The sequence below is a fragment of the Physeter macrocephalus genome, chromosome 21, assembly GCF_002837175.3.
Source record: "Physeter macrocephalus isolate SW-GA chromosome 21, ASM283717v5, whole genome shotgun sequence".
In the NCBI taxonomy this organism is placed as follows: domain Eukaryota; kingdom Metazoa; phylum Chordata; class Mammalia; order Artiodactyla; family Physeteridae; genus Physeter; species Physeter macrocephalus.
The window spans coordinates 5618065-5633784 of record NC_041234.1 but is presented as its reverse complement, the minus strand read 5'-3'; the positions used below and the strand labels follow the sequence as shown (position 1 = coordinate 5633784).

Sequence of the window (15720 nt, the reverse complement as noted above, 5' to 3'; positions counted from 1 at the left end):
GACACTCCTCCAGACCAGCCGGGCGCCCCTCCCCAGAAACCAACAGGCACAGGGTCCCCACGACTCGCGCCTCTCCAGTGAGCGCCTCCCGCACCCCAGCCGGGTTCCCGGGATCCCCTGGTGACCGGCGGCTTGTGGGGTCGCCGGAGTCATGTCCCAGGCTCGGGCCGCTTCCTCCCGCGTCCCGGTCCTCCGTTCTCAGCCAGCAGCCGGGACGCGGGGCGGGGCGCGCCGGAAAGGCCGAGGCCGCGCGCTATTCCTGTCGCTGTGAGCTACCGGCATGTTATGTGCGGCGCCCAATCACGCCTCCGACCCTCCGCGCTGACCCGAGCCCCCCCTCCCTAATCCCCTAGGCTTTGATTTGATCCTCCGCGCGGAACAAGCTCACCTCCCTTGCCCCGTAGCTAGTTATCCCTGACCCTCGCGGGTGCCCGCAGAACCCTCCTTGTCCACCCCCGGGAGGTCAGAGCCCTCGCCCCGCACTCCCCGGACGGCCCGAGTCGGGCTACATCTGCGCATCTGGGCCGTCGGAGATCCAGCACCCCCCTGGAGTCAGTCTACCTGCAGCTCCGCCCTTCCAGGTGATGGTGCGCGGCCACTGCGGCCCCTGGCGCGCAGGTGTGGGCTCCCCAAACTGGGCCGGGGAAGGGGCGTTGGGCAACGCTCTGGCAGCCTCGGCAGCCGCCGAAACCGAGCCCTGCACCTCCCGGAAAACTCCCAACTCCGTGTCCTCCGCTACTAGGGGCTTCTGGAAACCGTTTCCCGACCGGATTTGCTCTGAGAGGGGGACGGGGAGATCTGCGGACCTGTATGAAGGCGGCCTGGGATTTAAGCTGAGCAGGCAAAAATGGGCCCCTGCTAGGGGCTCTTCGGCTCGCACGGGGGACCCGGCGGCGCCGTGTCCCGGAATGTCTCCGGCCGCGCCCGGCTGGCCCCAGCCCCGGCCCGGCCACTTCCCGCCCTGGGCATCATGAGTTACTTCCTGTCTTACTGCAAAGCTCATGGCGGCGCGCTGCTCACCGGCTACCAGGCCCTGCGCGCCGAGGGCTTCCTGTGCGACGTGACTCTGGAGGCCGAGGGCAGCGAGTTCCCCGCGCACAGGTCGCTCCTCGCGTGTTCCAGCGACTACTTCAGGGCCCTGTTCAAGAGCCACACCCGGGAATCCCGGGCGCCCGTGATCCACCTGCATGTGCCGTCGGCGGCCGGCCTGCAGCGCCTGCTGGACTTCATCTACACCGCCTGGCTGCCGCTCTCCATGGACACCGTGGAGGACACGCTGGAGGCCGCCAGCTACCTGCAGGTCACCGAGGCCCTGGGGCTGTGCGGCCGCTACCTGGAGCGCCAGCTAGCCCCTGAGAACTGCTGCTTCGCCGCCAACGTGGCGGCGCGCTTCGGCCTGGTGCACACGCTGGGCGCGGCCGAGCGCTGCATTGTGAGCCACCTGCGGGAGCTGCTGGCGCGGGGGGCGGGCCCCGCCGGGCTGCTGGAGCTCAACCCCGCGTCGCTGAGGGCCGTGCTGGGTGCCCCTGACGTGGCGCGCGTGCCCGAGGCCCGGCTGCTGGGCCTGGCCCTGGCCTGGCTGCGGCAGGAGCCCGAGGCCGAACGGCTGGCCCACTGCGCCGCGCTGCTCGAGCGCGTTCGCTTCGGCCTGGTGCCCACCGATGTGCTGCGGCGCGTGTACTCGGGCTCCGGCCTCACCCTGCCCTCCCGGGTCAAGGGCCTCATCATCCAGGCCCTCAACTACCACACGTCGCCCTCCCGCCAGCCGCTCATGCAGGGCGAGCAGACCAGCGTCCGGAGCCCCCAAACCCGCATCTTGTTGGTCGGGGGGTGCAGGGGGCGGGAGGTGGTGACCGAGGAGGTCGTGGCCCCCCGGCGGGCAGCCATGGGGAGGGGCGCCGCGGCGGAGCCCGAGGAAGAGGAGGAGGAAGAGGAGCAGGTGGAGGAGGAGGAGGAGTGGGAGCTTACCCAGGACGTGGTGGCCTTTGACGTGTACAACCACCGCTGGCGCAGACTCACGCGGCTGCCTGCTCCGCTACTGGGGCACAGCGTGTGCACCGCGGGCAACTTCCTGTTCGTCCTCGGCGGGGAGAGCCCGTCGGGCGGCGGCTCCTCCCCCACAGCCAATGGCCTGCGGGCGGTCACGGCCCAAGTGCACCGTTATGACCCGCGCTTCCACGCTTGGACGACTGTGCCCGCTATGCGGGAAGCGCGGGCCCATTTCTGGTGCGGCGCCGTGGGCGAGGGGCTCCTGGCCGTCGGGGGCCTGGGCGCGGGCGGCGAAGCGCTGGCTTCAGTGGAGATGTACGACCTGCGCCGGGACCGCTGGACGGCGGCCGGGGCGCTGCCGCGGGCCCTGCACGGCCACGCGGGGGCCGTCGGGAACTGCGGCGTCGTGTACATCTCCGGCGGCAAGGCGGGGAGAGGCGAGGGCGGCGCGAGTAGCCTCCGGGACGTGTTCTCCCTGGGCCCCGGGGAGCAGGCGTGGAGCAAGAGGGCGCCCATGGGCACGGCCCGCTTCGGGCACCACATGGCCGCACTGCGCGGCGCGCTGTTCGCCTTTCTGGGGCGCTACGAGCCCTTCTCCGAAATCGAGCGCTACGACCCCGGCACCGACCAGTGGACTCGGCTGCGGCCGCTACCCTACGACCGCTTCTGCTATGGGCTGGCCGTGGTGGAGGAGACGGTGCTGCTGCTGGGCGGCCTGAAGTGGCGGGACTCACGCCAGGTGCCTACCCGCAACGTGGTGGGTTATGACCTCGACCTGGACCGCTGGGAGGACACTGGCTGCGCGCTGCCTTGGGCCTGGAGCGGCCTGCAGTGCGCGGTGCTGCAGCTGGCCGAGGGTGGGGACGAGGAGAGGGAGGGAGAGCCCGGAGAGGCGCCAGATTTAGTGCTGGGCTTAATGGGTCAGTGAGCAAGTCGCGCCTGACCAGGCTTACAGAGCAACCCGTGGGCTTTTCCTTAGGCTTGGCCAAAGAGGAACATTTCCCCTTACTCTGAGAATGGGAGACAGGACGGGTCAAATTTAGAAGGATATATGAATCATCTTCAGTGAACTGGGGATTTCTAGAAATTCTCATGCTGGGCTAGTGATGGACTTTGAAAATAAAACATGACCCTATTTTCCCTCTGGTAGTTAGTGTTTCCCAGGCGCTAAACAGTGATTACTTTTGTGCCAAACAGCCAAAAAACGTACCATAAGAAGTTATGTACAAGACTAGAAAATTGTTAGCTATAAAGACTGTAATAGATGGTTCTAGAAGATGGCATTATCTGAATAAATATTTATCTGAATAAATAGTGAAGGGAAAGTGCCTTGGTTAAACACATGCAATCATTGTAGGGAGAACTATGATTTTATGATCCAGAATCATGGTTATAGATCAGCTCTGATGGTTTAATATAGATATGGAACTGAGAGGAAAAAAATCTCCAAGAAAGCACCATTTTTGGGGGAGAAAATAATCTAGGTTAAGTTTTTCTGTACTTCATCCTTACTTACCCTAGTCTGCTTTTGCCCTGGCTTTTGGCAGCTCATTGGTTTTAAGTTTTATTTCTGCAGCCCTTAGCCATAATAATCAGGCTTCTTTGGTTTAGTGGAACACCTAACAAAAACAAATCAAAACCCTATTTCGTTCATCCCCTTTAAATGTTCATTCTGCAGACATGCTGTAGGTAATATTTATAAAAAAATATTTTTAAAGTTTATTTTTAGTGGTACCCCCCCCCCCACCCTCTGCCCCAACTTCCCAAAAGAATCACAGAGAAACGAAAGAGGAGTAGGTGAAATTTTAAAGTTCCTGTCAGGTAAATGGGAAACCAGCTTGATTTTGCAGGATCTCAGAGAAGATTCTTGTATACACTGGACAGGTGCTTCTTCTGGCTTGTACCACCAATGGAGTGACAAAGTTAAAACTTGTAACCGGGGGTGGGGTGGCGGGGTGGTGGCGGCTGTGTGATTAGGTCACAAAGAAATGCGATGAGGACTGCATGAATAAAATAGGTGCTTTATAAGGATTCATTAAGAGCTGAATTTATTTGACTTCAGTTTACAGTGCTGCCTCTCTCCTAGATTTGAAACTAATGCAATAAAATGTACAGATATATAGTGTTAAAAGGTCTCTTTCATGCTAGGCTAGCCACGAGTCTTTTAAAATTCATTAGTTTAATTCTTACCATTTAAAACAAGAGCCAACTTTACCAAAGTAAAAGCCACTTAGTAGCAACACAGCTAGTCTTTCCATCAACTGCTCACTGTTTCCAGGGCACAACCTGGCCACTGTATCCACGACACATCCATCAGGTACAGATATTTTTAAGTAAGTGTACACATTTGGTCTAGTAAACATTAACAAGTCTAAACACCTGTAACAAGCACACTTCATTTTAGGACAAGAGGTTTTTGTTTTTCTGCTTTTTGTTTTTTTACATATACAAAATCCCACAAATTTAATGTGCGTCAATACCCATGCAGTAAATAAATGTTTTTACAAATAGTTTTTTTTTAAATGATAAAAATATTACACCGGACCCAAAATTCCATACAAACATTAATACATGATTTCTCATCCATTTTGACTAAATATAGGATTACTGAAAATGTGCTGTAGAAAGGCCACTCTCCTGTACAGTTGTGCAAAGTCTGCAAAACGATAGTGATTCAATGGTGGTTTCAAAAGCAAAGGAAAAGATCCCCGCTGTGGAGTTTTTACTTTCTCCTCTACAGCAAAAATATTCACTGGCAGATATCTGAACTCTTAGAGATGAAATTACATTCATTCACTGAGCTGTACAGGCAACAGTTTAAAGCTGATTAGAAGTAGATTTTAGGATATATAATAGTAAAGGAGGGTCTCTTCCTCCTCCTAAAAAAACAAAACCCCAAACCAGCAAATTGTGACTTATACGTTATGCAGCCAGACACTAAAAAGCAGCACAGTCATTATCATGCTGTGATCACTTTCAAAAACGAGATGCTTATAAATGGAAATATATGAAGAGGATTTTTTCATAGACTTCATCCACTCTAAAGAACAAATCATGAAACTAGGAAAAACCTCTAAAAATTGTTTCTCTCGTATAATTCAATGTAATATATCTCTGAATGACCATCATCCTCTTGCTCCTCAGGAGAGAGGTACATTTTTCTTTTTCAACATTGTTTTCTATATTAGAACATACATCAGCCTGTAAGTAAACATATTTTACTTCCCTGCCTGAAGTATAATTATATATAAAGTTTAACTAATGGTCTAGGGGGAAAATTGACCCTAACTGGGAAGTTGATTCATTTATCTTTATACCTTGTAGCTTTTTAGAAGTTGGAGTTTAAAAACATGAGTTTGGGCTGAAATTATATATATATATATATATATATATATATATATATATATATATATACACACACATATATACATATACACATATATATATATATGTTAGCTGCCTTTCTGGGTGAGTTAAGTGTGTTTTAAAAAATCCACTCTCAAAGTCCTCTATACACAATCAGCATTTCATCACTACAAAAATAAAGGAAGATTTAAACCAAGAAAATAAAGCAGCTCTATCTTCAATTTTGGTCTCAGTTACAAAAACATCTTACAAAGCTTTGCCCTGATATACCATTAAGTGTCCCCATGGATTTGGAATACTATTTCCATTAACCAGCTTTCACAAGTTAATAGACTATTAAGACGAATATTAGATACCTGAACTTTTCTTATGTTGATGCTCTTCTGTTTTGCTTAACTTTTGTATGCGCATCTACATTTCACAAAAATAAAACTACAGCATTAAACTTTGTGCAATGTTTAAGAAAATTCTTAGAACATTTTAATAAATATAAAAAAGGTTTAAATTCTTTCCCACCCACAAGGATGTCTGCACCTGAAAAAATGTGATTTAGTTTTGAAGTCTTGTTTATATAAAATTAACTTAAAGGGAGAAAAGATGACCTTAGATAGAAAACCGCCTTTTTGTGTTTTTTCTACTTGAAGACCACCTGTCTTCAGAGTTGTTTGCAAAAGTTAATTTTAAGTCATTGAAGACAGTTGATTTTGCACATGGTAAACATAAGCTGAGCACTAACTGCATATAAAATATACAAATGCTCATTAAAGACAGTGGTATTATGACCATATAGGGTTTGTTTCATATAGTTTTGGTAACATTGAAGTATAGCTTGTCAAGTGTCCCACACGTTGATATAAAAACTACCTTATATACTTGTTCAAAGTACCAGAAGGTACCACATGGCCAGAGGGCAGCATACACTTACACATGCGTTTCAATGTATGAATGAGTGTGTGTTAGGGAGGAAGTGATTACATCTACTTCAGAAGAAATACTTAATGGGTCATTTGAGGTGGTGTTCTGACAGATATCCAAGAAAAGATCGAGGTACATCTGCTTCCATTGTTGGAATTCTTTTGATGTCAAGTCTGGATTGTCTAGGACTTTATCAATAATGGCTACTTCCCCTTCTCTGGCCTGAAAAGCAAAAGGATTCAACAGTTACAATAGGGACAGACTGTTCTTCAAATTTAAAATAAAAAGTTAATAGGCAAACTATTAGGAAGCCCACAAGAAACAGCTCTGGTATACTCAAACGCAGCTATTTAGACTCAAATACTAGTGTACTTTTCTCTACACGCAGGTATGCCTCGTACTGCCCACTCTGTATGGTTTATTTTTTTCTTCTGGCCTTTCCTGTTTCCCATCTCTGCCTACGGAAACCTTCCTCATTCTTTAACAGCCAGTTCATATGCCTCTCATTTCTTGAAGCCTTCCTTTGACAACTGGAAAAAATGTTTTCTCCTTCATTTAGATAAGTCCCTGTAACACTTGATCACTGCTGTTGAGTGGACTTACCACATTCTATGTCTTGAGTTACTTTTGCACTGTCCTTTTTCCTTCTGCTAGATGGTCACTTGGTGGTTTGGACCTGAATGGGGGTGGGGTGTGTGGCTCTGGGAGGAGGGAGGGTTAGGATATCTTTGGACTAGAAATGGGCACCGAATTATTCTTATGAATATTATAGCTCTTTTAAAAATTCTGGTCTTAGTTACCAATAGGCCATTAAAGTATCCCAAGGATTTGCAATAGTATTCGCATGAACACCAAATGAAAGCTAATTGACTGAAAACTTGGCTGCCTGCTACCAGAAATGTTTTCAAATCATGCATTTCCTATTTTTTCTCTTTGGTATTCATCTCTGTTTCAAAAATCACAAAACCTCAGCAGCATACTACAGATCTGCAATATTTCCCAAAGGAGCTCTTTGACCTTTTGTTTCCTGAAATTACTGCGTCACAAACTCTGTATGACATTTCTTTTCTGTTTTTGAGTTTTCCAGGGTGCAGGGTCTGCTTAGGGAGAGTGTGTATGGCACGCCCTCTCCCCTGATACACACACAGTGAGGGGGCTGACTCTTCTGGCTCCTTCAACTTCCTGCCTCTGTTTCCCTTTCCTCACCACCTCCTTCCCAATCTGGGGGTGGCATAAGAAGACTGGAGACTATGTAAACACTTATGGAAATGTATAATAAGAAAGTAACATGTCAGTTGGGAACTGATGGTGTATACAGAACAATTATAAAATTTCTACATGGAACATGAATCACTGTGGCTTTACTCCAAATATGCTACAGGAGATATTCACAAAATATCTCAAACAATTTTAGCACCCACTATTGCATTCTGCATGCATGCTGTGTTCTTTTAGTAACTATATTAATTCCACGACATGGCATATTTATCTTAGGAAAACAAAAGACTGAGGAATAACACCAGCCCTGCATTTTTGGAAAAAAAATTAATTACGTCCAGTTTTCTCCTAGAACTGAGTCATATAACATTTAGTCAGTGCTTTGAGATGTTAATAAAAAGTTAACATTATTTCCTTTTGGCCAAATACACTTATTATGCTAAAGAAAACAGCTCGGCTTCGGCTTCGCATACGGTATGTTTATCCTCCGCTCCCCCCACCCCCCACCCCCCACCATTTTGTATTTTGTCCCCTGGAGTACCTGATAATCCACTTTGAGTTCAGGAATGAATCTCTTAAAAGGAATTTCTCCTTCCATTTCATATCTTACCTTTAAAGTGCTTTTGAGAATTCTTAGCCTGTGTAGTTTTTCATTCATCACAGGATCATTACATCTCTTTATAAATGATAGCTTGTATTCCATCTTGGTTGAAATGCGATGTTCTCCCAGTGGTGACAGACTGGCTTGCTCCAATGCCCTATATAAATCTTGCAAAGAGTCTCCTAACTTTTCTTCCCTACTTTCACCTGCAATGTCCAAAAAAAAAAAAAAAATAATAAGAGAGAGAGAAATAAATCCAGTGTAATAAAACAGTTATTTGACACTCCAAAAATCTACTAAAAAAAAAATCTGAAAAACAGGATAATGAATGATTGGGAAAACACTCTCTTACATTAAAAAAAAAACAAAACAACAACAAACCCCACCAAACCCACAGTTGCTAGTTATACTGGGTAAGACTAGCTACAGGCAGCCAATTGTTTTAGAATGATCAATTAACAGGATGCTTTGATTAACAAGATACTCTCTTAGTAGCAAATCACTGTACATATCTTGAGTCCATTAAGTTCAAAGAATTAGAGTACAAAAGGTACACAACACAGAAACAATCCTGCACGTAATTTAATATTTTAAAACATTAGTGAATATCCCTTATCATTATACTGATAAGCATAGAAGTGCTAAGTAACAGAGCTCTCCTGGTTTAGCAATACTGAATGAACTGATTTTTACATTTTTCCAGACTTCATAAGATGGAATGGCATTCACTGGAGTATATATCATTGTAAAAATCTTCTAATAGTGTGCCGTAGAGGATTATTAGGTTTCACGTGACTGCCATAGTAATGCCTGCCACATTGTAAATATAGTAAATGATCATAAATTATCATCAATAATAATGCTTTAATTAGAATGAGATATGGGAATGTTTATATGCAGATGTAAGCAAAAATCTGGCATGTACTAAAAGAAGCTACTTAACATTTGAAAGACCTGGGAAGAAAACACTCCAATTAAATATTTTTGAGAAAAAAAAAATTAGAGACTGGTTCAGGAAAGGATCTTAGATCTATTTGAACAAATCAAAACTCCCATATTATTCTTGAATTGTCTGAATGTACTGATGTCATATCTTTCTCAATGATAAACAAAGATGAACTTGGATTTTGCTTGGATTGGGAGATAGGATTAGGGTTATATCACATTTCCTTTAATAGAGAGCTTAAGAGTCCTATTTGAGGAATACTAATTACATTGGCCCAAGAAGTAAATATGGAATGTTGTTCATTCCACCATGGTCCATGTAAATATTTTAGGCTTTCTGTCATAGTTAAAAAAAAAAAAAAAGATGCCCTAATTGGTAATAATGTAGTTAACATTTTTAAGTGCCGGGCAGTAGGGTAAATGCTTAACATTCATGATCTCATTGAATCCCCACAGCAGTACGAGGACTAGATCTATTTGATTTTCATTTTATAGCAGGGAAGTACCTTGCTCAAGGTCACATTTAGTAAGTGGTAGAGCTAGAATTCCGACTGGGCAGTCTGGCTCCAGAATCCATGATTTTAACAAGAATTCTAGACTGCCAATTTTGTCAGGAATCATTTGAACTGTGTATTTAACAGTAGGTGTTAACGAATTTGTGAGACTTGCTTAAAATGCAGCATTCTAAAAAAAACTTTTTTAAAGAGTATACCTAAAACTGCCCCCAAAGCCCACCAACACAGTACCTTAACTTGAGGGGATCATCTTTAGGATGAAAAAGTAACTTCATTTAAGTTTCATATTCAATTTTTGGCTCTGCTGCTGAGGTTGGCAACTATTGGTAAGTATGATTGTTGAATCCTTCTATTAGAAAGTTCTTTGTTATCAGCACCTGCTATAACTAATTCCTCTATAACAAATTTTAACTTCCTAATCATATATCTTAGTTGGAACTATAATCTAAAAATACAAAAATCCCTTTAAACAGCATTTGAATTCTCTGTTGGCTCATCCTTCAATGTCTGCAACGCCCAGAGGATTCTGAGGGGTCGGGGGACAGAGGACTGTAAAAAGGAGGAACTGCCTTGTGGGCTAAGAAGATTGAAATGAGATAAGGAATTTTAACTGAGAACGGTTTGGAGCCAGAAAGGCACAAAATTATAACGTCATTCAGAGTAACTAAATGGAGTTGTAAAAACAAGGATACTTTTGAACAGCATAATTCCATTTCATAAAATCATAGGCCAGGAAAGAATCCTGAGGAATTATTTAGTAGTTACCATTCTTTCTGCCTCAAGGCAAGATTGCATCTTAAGCCAGATGTAATTTCATAGAGCAGAGGGTGGGAGAGAAATGGCAGGCCTAACAGATGTGAATTATAGTAGTCTAGGTATCAGGTAGCCTAATGTATTACTAGTTTTTCAGTTCTTGAAGGAAGGTAAAGAAAAAAGGGATTCAGATTATAGTTTTAGGATTTAAAGGAGGCAGAAGTATTTTCACATAGTAAACTTTTATTTTAAGATAACCTTCTTCCATATTACCTAACACTGTAGGGAGTATATATTTTGTTGAAAAAACATTCTTACTCAGTTTTCTTTCTCCTCAATTTATAAAGTTTGTGGAATACTGAGCCAGATGCTTGATTTTTAAATAAAATTTCAATGTAGTTTTACTTCTAGAAGTGTAAGTAAAGCTTTAATATAAAAAGTGACAAACATAGCTAAAAACTAAGTTTTTTTTCCTTCTTGCTGTTAAGGGGGGAAAAAGCGTTCAACCAAAGGACAACATAATTCTACAAAGAACCTGGTTTGACAGCTATAAGAAGAATCGAGTATGGATTTATCTCTGGGCAGCACATTTGAACAGGGAATCACAATGAGACGGAACACAGAAACATTTCCAAGTAGAGTAATGGAATAGAGATATTAGAGATAAGTCAGGCCCCCTTCTCCCACCCCTACACATCATACACATATGCAACACAAGACACAGTAGTGGGATGAGGAAGGATGAAGGATTGAGGAGATGCCAGGCTACCACAAAATGCCACCAATTACTTAACATTTTAAGACTAGACAAAGAGTCCTTTTCTTTTCAAAGGAGGGGGAGTGAGGGGCAGAGTCACATTATAAATCTGATTCACTGTGCTCAACAGTCAAAACAACACAGAACTCAACATTCAAGACGAAAACAGACCTTTATTTTCTTTTATAATTTTCAATTGGTTTCCTTCATTTTTTTTTTCTCAGATGAATACCAATTAAGTCAATTGGGGCTACCGCTGCAACTGAAAATGTGAAAGCACCTTTATCTTCTCTTTTTGCCCTCTTCTTCTTCGTCTCCTTCTTACTTCTCTTCTGGTTTCTCTCTCTTTTAAACCCTTGCTTTTCTTCTTCTAGAAGAGGCTTGCTTTGGAAGAGGAGGCAAGCACTCGGTCAGGTCTGCTTCCTGATTGACTTTCTTTCAACGTGCCAGTTCAGCCCTTGGAGCACTGGCCCAAACCCAGCTCGTTTGTAATTTGAATGAACGTTTTCTGCAAGTTGGCAAAGTGTAGAAGACCACAGGCAAACCACAGGACATATAGAGGAACCTTCTGTGATTCCTAATGAGGAAGTGTATCACTGCTACAATGAAATTTTAATTTGTATCTAACTTATTCAGGAATTCTGGGCCTATGAAAGAGTAAATTCCCTCTCAAATTATATTTACGTTTACAACATGTAAATTAGTCCTGCGTCAGATGACACGCTTTTCTATTCCAATTTTATTAAAGCGAAGAGAACATATAAGGTTCTCTTTCCTATATAAAATTTCATTGATAGATTTGAGGATCACAATGAAGTTATTGGTAACTTGTACTCTGAGCCAAGGGAGGGTCATTTCTGGCTGTGTCATAAGTGGCAGGGCTGGAAGAAGATCCTCTTTCTTGTTTCATTTATACTCTAGCTACACCATGAAACACTGTGAGGCTAGAAATACGCTGAGCATCACAACAGTTCATTGTCTGGTTCTTTCAGGTTGCATATGACCTCCACGTAGAGACAAAGAAAAGCTCAAAGAAAAGATTAGCCAATGCAAAGTAACAGTTGGTTGGAACTTTCTTGCAAATGGCTTATTAGCAGATGATAATGCATTTCTTCAAAATACTACGAGGTGTTTGGTTGATGTATTTCCTTACATTCATGCCCAGTGGTTATTAAACTTTTTTGATTCTATGCCCTCACGAGTTAAAACACTTCTGTTGATAACTTATATATACTTATTACTCTGTATTAATAGATATGCCTATTATAAGATAGACACAGAAAAGAAATTCGAGAAAATGAGATATGAAACCTGAGGAGAAATCCCAATTTTTTCTTCCTGTACCTCACCCCATGTGTACCCTCCTTCAGAGACTTAGACTGTGACTTTCCCTGAGCGTATATGCCTCGCTCTCCTTTGCATTTCCCAATCTTCTACCTGGCATGGTGTCTTATGCACCCAACATTTAAACTGAGTGATGGTTTTCTCTACTTTAGACACTAAGTACTCCAAAGAGGGCTCCCTATCAGGTGACTGTGTAATTTGTACGCTTGTCTCTTGTGTAATTTCATTCATGTTTCTTTGGTGAAAATTAAGACGAGCAGAATACAAACGTGGCGACCTAAAAATGTCATTCTGGTGTCCTTGCTGTTTCCCTGCCTCTGCAATGATAATGTGTAAGGAGAGAAAAAATGAAAACAAAACAAAACAAAACGAGTATACCAACTGGGCTCTTGAAGAACCAAGCCAACAATGAATAACCACTTCTGGTACATGTTTTGGAAGGGAACTGTGCTCTTTTAAAATTGGACAGTGATGTCCTCGTGAAAACAGTTGTTCGTTCCACAACACAACTGGGTAATGAGCACAGAAGGTTGGGAAAGGCTAAGTCACAAGTGCAGAGAAGGCTGGACATAGTAGCATTAGTCACCAGGCAAGTGTGAGAGGCATTCGGTCTTCTACGGCCACAGAGTGCTCCAAGGCTTCCAGGCAAATGGCATCATGTATGCGGAGCACTATTCTCACCATGAAAGGCAATTAACATTTGCATTGAGACATGGGACTATTTTCTGTGAATACTAATTTACCAGTGCGCCATAATGAACAACTTATTTATATGTAAGGTGACAAAGTTTTAATGGGTTTAATGTAGATAGGTTTAATGTTTGTAGGTTTTATGCTAAAGATGATTATGTATTCAGGAGTTTACACTGTAATTTGAATTGTTTTATAATTAAAGATTCGCTCTCTTTAATTCCTGTTTTTATATAACTAGCTATGCCTTGCATTGTAAAACTGGGGGAGGGCAGTTTGTTATATCAGAAAAAAAGCATAAGATTTTAAAACCTGGCTTTTACTTGTCACTCTGTAATCAACTACCCTTTTCATAATTAGAAGTAATTGGTTTATTTTCTTTTAGGCAAAATAACAATAATTTCTCTGATGAAAAAAAGTGAGGAAAAACCCCTTCTTTTGAAAGGACAGCTTGAGTGAGTCCACCAATACTGCTAAGTGTATTTTTACAGAAGAACATGTGAAACCCATCCCTGTACGAATGACCTTGTGCTTCACCAAAATTAAGTACAGCCCATACCAGTGTCTGTCAATTCCTTCTGCACAACCGTAAAGCTTACTTCCATAAAGAGTTAACAAAAGAGACAGAGCTGAAGCTTATTCTACACTTCATTCTCTAAGCATGTAATTTCTGCCGAATTATGTTGTTTAATGCCACAAATATATGACAGTGATTGCATTTTCAGGGTATTACGGTAGTTTTTATGACAAATAGTTCAGATGGCAAAATCTTGGTGTCCTTGGCATTGATTTATTGTCCCAAAGGGAAGGTTCTTTGAAGGACAATCTCAAACATAAATGACAGATTCTATATTTGCCCACAGATTTTAGAAAATTTAGCTAATAGAGACATGGAGGTCAAGGTACCTGGTTCTTAGGCAGGAATTCATAAAGGGGACAGTTTAAAAACAAAGCTAAGAGATTATCATATTTAAAAATTAATGTGGAGTCTCCATATTCCTTAATGAGAAAAAACTAAAATTCTTCATATCATAAAATTTTACTATGACTTAAACAGGGAGGACGACCCAAGACAATCCCACTAATATTAAATGCCAACAAAATGCTTTTTGATGCATTTCTATATACCAGAACCATCATTTTTATATATACTTAAAAAACACATTAAAATGGTTAGAGCACAGAGGCAACTGTAAGGCAGATCAATGTGATTTTATTCACAACACAAATTCCATTTGTGAGAAAGAAGCATAGATTACTTCTCTTTAGAAAGATATTTACTATCAAGCATACTTAGCAAATTATTTAGCTATCTAAAAAGATCTGATACCAACTGGCCATATTTTTATTTTTACGTAATTTATATTTTTACAAGTATTCACATTATGCAATACTACACACTGTGGCGACAGGAAGAAAAAAACATTTTCAAATACAATGTTAAATTATCTGTTCATTGCACAGTATGAAATATCCATTAATTAGCATTGAAGTTATTACAGAGTATCTTATCCAACTAAAGGAAATTTCACATCCACTACAGAAGAAAAATAAGCAATACTGAGCCATAAGTGACCCAGTTACATAGTATTAAATAATATCTGAAGCTAGTTTGAAAGACAACCAGACAAAATACTTTTTCAAAAGTGAAAACCACAGCCTATAGATTTGGAAAATTTTACAGAAAAGAATAGCTCATGCCTGTCCTATGAGGCAACACCATTTGTATACAAGTGCCAAGAAATAAGGAGAAAGTTAGGATTTTAGCTGAGGAATCTAATAAAGCCTGGCATGTGGAATTTTCTTCATTAGTGTCACCGAAAGCAGTCTCTGTGTTGCACCTGAATACACTTTATAATAGAATAAACATAGTAAGTTTCAGAGCAGGTTGTGTATACCTTGCCTTAATAGATTACACTTAATTTAGTACAATACAGCACGTCAAGTTTTAAAATGCAAAATACACTTAATACACAGAATTTGCTTTCTCTGCTTTGCCTTAAAGAGGCCACCGAAGAGTCCATTAAACAGCCAGGGTTTTCTAGTTATTGGAGCTGATCCCTCTCTTTTCCTGTGTCAGGAGAACACAACTGAGCCCTTCCCCAGTCAATAATACCCTTCCCCTCTGTTCTCCCACAGAAACAGCAGTTTTCTGTCACTGTGCTCCATCTTGATTGGCTTTGATCTTATGCTAGTCCCAGTGGAGAAAGCTCGCATTCTTCTTAAGAGTGGCCTGCCCCTCTTAATATCCCTTTAGGGAGGCCCCCAATCCAAAACACTTGATGCTCTAAGCTTTTAAAAGTCTGTTTTCTGTTATAAACAGCAAGGACGAGGCCATTTTAGTTGCTTGCAAGAGGTTGATGTTGAGTCTGCGTCGTGCCGACTCTCTCCGATCTAAATTCTCTAAACATTAGCTTATCAATCTGTGAGTCCAATGGGTTGAGTGCCAACAGAAGTGGATCCGATTTGGCATGGAGAGGTTCTACCAACTCTCGCAGTGTATTAGCCTAATATGATAAAGCAGTGATACAATATGATGAAAGACCTGCGAGTGCCATTATTTCCAAAGCATATTAGTATTTGTATTAGAAATACCATCATGCAATACCCATGAAGAGAAAAGAGAA

The 15720-nt window shown here is 42.8% G+C and overlaps 2 protein-coding genes across 10 annotated transcripts in view; one reads left to right on the top strand and one right to left on the bottom strand.

Moving 5' to 3' along the window:
- Window positions 1-873: 873 nt before the first annotated feature.
- KLHL34 (kelch like family member 34) lies at window positions 874-4020 on the top strand. Its single transcript, XM_007126583.4, has one exon. It carries the CDS (start codon window positions 971-973, stop codon window positions 2915-2917), a length of 1947 nt encoding a protein of 648 aa, XP_007126645.2. The 5' UTR covers window positions 874-970; the 3' UTR covers window positions 2918-4020.
- Window positions 4021-4118: 98 nt separating this feature from the next.
- Window positions 4119-15720, bottom strand: part of CNKSR2 (connector enhancer of kinase suppressor of Ras 2) — a 258842-nt gene continuing 247240 nt past the window's right edge. For 7 of the 9 annotated variants that reach the window (XM_007126579.4, XM_055081924.1, XM_007126580.4 and 4 more), the window contains 2 exons: window positions 8099-8295; window positions 4119-6492 (listed from right to left, as the gene is read on the bottom strand). In XM_007126579.4, the coding sequence (XP_007126641.1) occupies window positions 6277-6492; window positions 8099-8295 (413 nt within the window). In that variant the 3' untranslated portion in view covers window positions 4119-6276. Of the gene's footprint in view, window positions 6493-8098; window positions 8296-14618; window positions 15601-15720 lie in introns of those variants that run through there. The other 2 variants (XM_028482781.2, XM_007126582.4) reach the window with 2 other exon arrangements.

Excerpts from the sequence above, each read along its gene's own strand:
- KLHL34 (XM_007126583.4), top strand. The coding sequence starts at position 971 with ATGAGTTACTTCCTGTCTTACTGCAAAGCTCATGGCGGCGCGCTGCTC.